Genomic DNA, 7,419 nt, shown 5'->3' with positions numbered 1-7,419 from the left:
CGCAATAGAAACGTCACTAACAAACAACGAAATTGATTAATAAAGAATAAAATTGAATATTTTAAATAATAAAATTAATTAATTAACATTGAAATCGAAACTGCTGATTTAACTTGAATAAATCTGATGAAATTTATTTTTATTGATATTTAATTTTATTATTTTTGTTTTATTAGTAGACGAATTAAGTTGGATTCTAACGCTAAAATCTGCTTCCGTTTTGGACAATTATTGAAAAAGCAGTGTCTCGTGTACAGTACCGTACTACATTACCATAGAAAAAGCATTAAATTTTTACCGCCATCTGGTGGAGATCGCGTGCATAAACAAAGGTTATAATTAGCCTTAAAATAAAACTAAATTAAAAATGAATAAAGTCACTTTTTTTTCATTCTTATCTCTAATTTAATTGTAATTAAATTATCTGTTTCGGTTTCCGTTTAAACTGCCTTTTTCTAATCAATTTTGTACTCATCAGCTGATTTTTTTAAACAGTTTAACGGAGTAAAAATCAGTTTTATTAATTGTCTCCGGCCTTTTCTAATTTGTCGGTGTAATTTATTTATAAATGAAAATCAGTCAGTTTCGTTATTTTACGTAATAAATCATGAAATTGACTACAAAAAAGGACATCTGATTAAAATGATTATTTAAAATGAATTACAATTTTAAAAAGGTTTAATTTAAATTTAAATTTAATTTAATTTAAATTTAATTTTAAAGGTTTAATTTTTAAGGTTTAATTACAATTAACGAAACTAAATTTTTTTAAAAATAATTGTGTAATGACGTAAAAAATAAGTAACGAGTGTTGAACTGATAAGAAAAGAATACTGTAAATGAAACTAAAACAATTAAGTAAGTGTTTAAGTAATTAAACAGCAATTAAGCTAAATATTTTAATAATCAACAAGCTGAATTGTTATTAAGAAGATAATTGATTAAAATAGATCTTTCTAGTTACAGAAATCAACAAAAAAAAAAAAAAGAAAAGAAACACAGAATAGTACACTCTTTAGTGGTATTTAACTTATAATTAACGTTTTCAGATAAACTTAACTCAGCCCTTATCTAAAATTATCCCGCTCTATAACTTATCACGAAAGAGGAATAAATATCGACAGAAAGGAATTTATATTCGTTAATTATACCGTGTGTAATCGAAAATATCCATAAGAGGAAAGAGCAATAATAGTATTTAAATAGCTTAAAGGCGGATAATGATCGATATAAAAAACTTCCAGAACAAAGATAGACGGGGGAGATTTATTAGATATTATTGAGAAGTTGTCATTTCCACAGGAATTATTTTCTAAGCAAAATGAATCACTGTACTATTCAAGAGGCTCCTTAATTGTGGGTGCACAGCAAGGTTTCTTATACATCTAGAGTGCTTAATGTTCTCAGTGTTTTGTTCGTTAGCAGGCTGATCATGACAGCTTCCACTTAGATCATCCTTTCTTGTAATATATATATATATAAGGGGTGATAATATAACTGGAGATGTGCAGAGCTGCCCATATATAACCTAGATCTTGAAACCTGCACATCCCTTAAGGTACCGTAAGTTGAAATTTAGAATTTTTTAATAAAAAATAACTTGTTTATATTCAGTACAGATGAATATTTTTACTTCAAAAATGGGTAAATATTACTATACTTGCCTCATATTTATCATGGTTGCATCTGTAACGGTTCAAGGGCATGGTGATAGAAGTGATGTCTCGTTGTTGGATGTGGCATCGCAACCTGTGGTTTTTAACAGCCCCGACGAACTAAGATCTTATCTTCAAGAACTGGATAAATTCTTCGTTATAGCCGGAAGACCCAGGTAAATTTACAGTTTAGATATTTTTCTATAGATTTTTTTTCTTTTGTTTACAAAAGTGGTTTACGCAGCTCTCGCTTCTTACAGATTCGGGAGGAGCGGAGGTAATGGCGCACTTTTCAATCGTAACTACTATCCAAGAAGTAACGCTATTTCGAGTTCTTTCTAGATATTATTCATTCTTTGTTTCTCTTTCTTCGATAACAGTCTCTGTATTAACAACAATTTATTATGTAAATTAACATGAAGAAAATAAACCGTCTTGCATCAATATAGTGTGACGTGATTATAATATATTTATTTAAAACATGTTTAAAGTAATATGACGCGTAATTTATTTCATTTTCATAGCAGATTTATTTACAAGATGGCCTCATAAGCGACTAAGCAACTTAAACTTTAAAATTATTGACTACAATTTTACCTTTAATTATGATTAAATATATTTTCTAAGATTTTATACATAAAAATTCGACGATTTTTTATATTAATAAAAGCTCAATTTTGCAATTATAAGTGCATGAAGTCTTTACATTTTTCCAACTTCAAACATATGACACATTAAATTTTCTAAATTATTTATTTTAAAATATTATATAAATTATTATTTTAAGAAAATTATCAAGAAATAACATAGAGAAATAAAATATATAAAGTTATTAAAGAATATTTTCATGATTTATTCCTTAAATCCTTCTTTGGATAATTTACTTTTATAAGATTATCTAGACTTTGTGCTTTTAATATTTAAATGCAAAAATATTGTGAAATTTTAAATTTTAATCACTTAAATAATATTAAATTTTTTGAAAGTTTTTTAATTAATGTTGAATTTATCAAAAGGTCAAATTTCTATCTATATTGAGTGAATTGGAAAAGGTAAATTTGTTTACAAGTTGTTAGAGATTCAAACTTACGTGTAATGACGCAGAAGAGACGTAAGAGTATCTCGGAATAATTTAATACGTCACAAATACTATTTACGTAGGTTAAATGACCCTCTAAGGATTAGTTATATGTCTAAATGACAAGTTCAAATTGTGTTGTTTTGAATTTGCATAGCGTGACCAGCTGCTCTCTTAGTTTTATTATAATTCAAATATTTATCTTTTATAAAATATTTTATAATTTAATTTGTAATATTTTAACTAAATTTGAATCAAACAAATTAATTATTAAAAAAAATAATTAAATAAATAACTTGTACATAAAGATATGTGGCGCTAAACGTAAAAATTACGTATTACATTCTTTAGATATTTTACGAAATTTAAAAAAAAATCTAACGGTTTAAAATATAAATAAAATTTGAAAAAATAATTTTATTAGATTTAATTTGGAAAAAATCAAAATTTTTTTTAAATAAATATTTTAAGTATTAGCTCACCAGTGGCCGAGTGGGTAAAACAACCGAAACTGGTCGGGAGTTCTCGCCTGGCCAACGGGATGGCCACGTGGAGTTTTCCGGGTTTTCTTCACGTTATTAACACCGGTGAGTTTCTTTTAAAAATCCTTCCGGGACAGTGGCGTAGCGAACATAACTGGCGCCCGGGGCACGACAATTTATTGGCGCCCCTCCCCCTCCAGAAACACATATAGTTTGTCTTGGAGACCATTTGGGCGCCCCTCTGTGAGTGGCGCCCGGTGCATGATATACCCCCTTGCCACCCTCGCTACGCCACTGTTCCGGGATCATCCCATGTGTCGCGTTGCCGTAACAAAATAAAGTGTATCTTCGCCTTGTGGGCACTAAGAGGGTTTTTTTCCCCTCTATATCTGTCATTGGTTCATCCAGATTCACAATAGGGGCGGCCAGGTGTTGAGGGACAGATCGCCTCCAAAAATTCCTGTTGTTGATCGCGCGGATTCGATCCCGGATCCCCAGAGAGGAATGTTGACGCCTTATCGGACCGCTTCGTTAGCCAGTTTGCACGTTATCACCTGTTCTTAATATACAAAACTAATAACTTTTAAGCAATCAAATATAAAAATTTATACTTAAAAATTTATTTTCAAGTAGTTTAAATAAGAATTTCTATTGCAATATATAAATTTACATTTAAATACACTAATAAAATGCATATATATCTTATTTTAAGACTAATTTATTCATAATGCGCTTCCGCATCTATGATTTTAATACGATTAATCTGTTACTAACTAAAAAGTACTGCAAATAAATACAGTATTCAAAATATTTATTGAATTTATATTATATTTATTAAACGGTACATAATTTAAATTTAAAAAATAATTACAAACTTCCTTTTTTCAATTTTTAATTGATAGCCAGAGGGCGCGCTTGTAAATTAAGCGTAAAAAAGCGTCCTCTGGATGCTGTCTGTATAAATTTTGTATATTGTGCACAATGTATTTTTTTTTTTTTTTTTTTTTTTTAATTTCTAAGTGTTCATATTTACTTTCGGCACGTGTTAATCAATATTACTTTCTTAATTAGCGACTTAAGTGCTTTCGTTTTAAATGGAAACGGAATTTACTTCCTCTATTCGAAAATCGAACTAATGACACAAATGTGAATTAATGGCATAAGACCACACTTAATAATTTTCTTGTTCTCTGCGGGTTGTTGATCGAATTTATAATCTAAAATGTCAAAGATTTCAAATGTTTTCATGTAGTCAACAATATTAACTTTTAATTAATTAATATATTTATATTAAAACAATTATAGAATTCGCAAACTTTTCAATTTTATATTACAATTTTCCATTTTCTATTGATAAAAAATATTTATAGAAATTCTTTAATAGTTATTAAGAATTTTAACGCGCTACTACTTTAATGATGGCTGAAATACACGAAATTTTCAGTGAAAAATTTTGTGATTTACACATATATGTTTCCTTTATATGAAATAATTTCATTGTTTCTAAGCGAACATTTAAGTGCTGAAGAACATGCATACAAAACAAATTTGACCTTCCGATTTAACCTGTATTTCCGATTTTAATAAATATTTGTGAAATTTATGAAATTTCCCTGTTAAAGATTTATTTAATAACATTTTAACGTTATTCGAACATTAAAAATTATTCGAATTCACTCGAGAAACTTTTCAATGATCGATCCGTTAATGTTAGGAAGAGGTGGTGACCAAACGGATTAACTTTATTGTCATCATCTATCCTTTACTCCTATTGGTTGTCTGTAGTGTGTAAAATATATATTCGGCACCACAGAGTACAAAATACAATTAAATCGCTAGTTGTGAATAGTTGTCATCACACACATCTCGACATGTGTAGAGTAAGTTCCGAGTTCACTTTCTTTATCCTGATTTTCTTGGTAGGAATTGCTGTTTGGAATGTGGATGGAAATCCTTTAGGGGATGACGTAGCGAATGTTGCCGAAACTTTACGATTTCTAGAACGTCTGGACAGCTATTATTCTAAACTAGCTCGTCCGAGGTAAGTCTAGAATTTTGGTGATTATAAGAAGAAAATGTGCTAGATATTCTATTACTAGGGGAGAAGCTATTGGGTATTTTTGAGGGTCGTCTCACCCCAAATGTGAACTCCACAGGAAAGATTTTTTTTAATTTCAGGATTAAGAGAAATACAAAACGTTAAAAAAGGGCACGAGGAAGGCCATAGATATCAATCAGCAAAATCAGCTTCCACTCCCCAAATGATAAATATTTAAGTATAGCTCTGTATTACATCCTACAATTTCAAAAATCTTACTTATTGGTTAAAAATTATGAAAATTTTAAGGGTTCTAAATTTGAATAAATACTAATTACATAAATCAAATTTGTTTCATATGATACATCTATCTTGTGGTATTATTCCAAGTTTCAAAATTCTGTAACTTTCTAAATAATTGATCAAATAAGATAATTTTCTGATATTTTAATGCATTTTACATGTTCTACACATGCACAAATTTTGATTGTGATTAGTTTAATAGTTTGGTAGTTATACACGGTTATGTAACGCAGTATACTATACAGTATTTGCATGCTGAAAAATTTATATTTTTTTTTAAACACAAAAATATTGAAAATTTAAAAATATTGCATATTAATGTAGCAAAAAAGAGAAAACATCGCTCGTAGTTCCTTTCAATTTTTGCATGTTAAAATGAAAATTATTGAGATAATTCTAAAAACGATAATATTTTATCATTTTATTACATGTACACATGTGATTTTTTTAGAAACTTTACTGTAATATTATAAAAAGCGTAAGAAACATAACTTTTTTAAGTTCCTAAGAAAATCGCAAGAAACAAAAACATCAACGGCAAAAACTTAAACTTTTTTTTAAACTAGCAGAACGAAAACATAATAATTATCATTAAAAATATATAAAAGCGATCATTTTAATTATAAATTTTAAATAATAGTTATTTTTTTAACTCGTAAAAAATGGCAACTCTACTGACAATTCCAAATGTAAGAATTTTTAAAATAATAATTATTATAAATGTATTTTAATTATTAATTTTCTTTATTAAAAGCATTTAATTTTAAATAAAAAATCAGAGATTAAAAAAAATAAAAATAAAATAACATTATGTAATGTGTGGAAAAACTTATGCAAATGAGCTTATGGAGGAAGAAAATCATTCAAAGAGGCAATTAAAAAGTTATTTTAAAAATTAATCTCTAGAATAAAAGTCAATAAAGTTTGATACCTTCTGTCATTTCATTTACTTTAATCTCTTTAATGAAGTCTATGTATTACTTTGATGGGATTAACCAGTTGTAAATTCAAAAAGATGAATTCTTTTCTAATGGACTTTTAGCTGTTGACAAATTACGACATCATTTATATATATATATTAACTGAAAAATATTAATAAAAATAAAACATAATGTTAGATTTTATGCTCGTTTTATATAATTAAAACATAAAAAATTATTTATTATAATACGGAGTGATGGACAAACACGAAAACAATTGTTTAATCAATAGAAAATTAATCTGTTTAATTAATTTTTTTCTCTAATTTTTAAGGTTTGGAAGAAGCGTCAATGATAAGTTAAAATTAACAGAAGTGGTAAGTTAATTAATTAATTAATTAAAAGGTAAATGGCGCTGTAAATTAAATATGTTTTTCAGTTCAGTTTTAAATAAAATAAAATGTTGTTTTTAAGAAATTTTAACTTAATTTTTTCATACATTTACATTATCAATTTATTATTATTATTTTTTTAATTTAGAGAATGTTAGAAGATTTTTTAAAATTATTTTATTAAAGCCTAAGAAGATTTCTAATTTCTATATATAAATAAGGCACTGGCGCTTAAAACGGGTTCGAGTTTTTATTATTTAAATCCATTATCGGGACGATTAGAAAATCGAATTTGAATATTTTTATAAATTCAAAAATTTTAAATGCAAATGTTTAAATAAAATAATAATAAAAATATTATTTTTCAGTCAAGAGGACGTGTGACAGGTGGATCCCTCCACGATGAAGTTTATTAACGAACAAATATGTGTTCTTCAATCTGTAGTGTTATATTTTTATTAGAAGTGATCCTATGTCATCTTTTATTATTTGAATTTAAAAAAAATATATATATGTATAAATATTAAATTATCTTTAAAAAATAAAATATA

At 27.0% G+C, this 7,419-nt stretch overlaps 1 protein-coding gene across 1 annotated transcript; it reads left to right on the top strand.

Annotated features, from left to right (window-relative positions):
* Positions 1–4,902: 4,902 nt before the first annotated feature.
* LOC136984805 (uncharacterized) lies at positions 4,903–7,419 on the top strand. Its single transcript, XM_067281952.1, has 3 exons — positions 4,903–5,256; positions 6,811–6,853; positions 7,237–7,419. Exons 1-3 carry the CDS (start codon positions 5,087–5,089, stop codon positions 7,282–7,284), a joined length of 261 nt encoding a protein of 86 aa, XP_067138053.1. The 5' UTR covers positions 4,903–5,086; the 3' UTR covers positions 7,285–7,419.

The sequence above is a fragment of the Centruroides vittatus genome, unplaced genomic scaffold (genome assembly GCF_030686945.1).
Source record: "Centruroides vittatus isolate TY-2023 unplaced genomic scaffold, ASM3068694v2 contig_120, whole genome shotgun sequence".
NCBI lineage: Eukaryota > Metazoa > Arthropoda > Arachnida > Scorpiones > Buthidae > Centruroides > Centruroides vittatus.
This window is presented reverse-complemented; position numbering and strand designations above follow the sequence as displayed.

Coding starts and splice junctions, on each gene's coding strand:
- LOC136984805 (XM_067281952.1), top strand. CDS start 5,087: ATGTGTAGAGTAAGTTCCGAGTTCACTTTCTTTATCCTGATTTTCTTG. Junction 5,257..6,810: donor TCTAAACTAGCTCGTCCGAG/GTAAGTCTAGAA, acceptor CTAATTTTTAAG/GTTTGGAAGAAGCGTCAATG. Junction 6,854..7,236: donor AGTTAAAATTAACAGAAGTG/GTAAGTTAATTA, acceptor ATTATTTTTCAG/TCAAGAGGACGTGTGACAGG.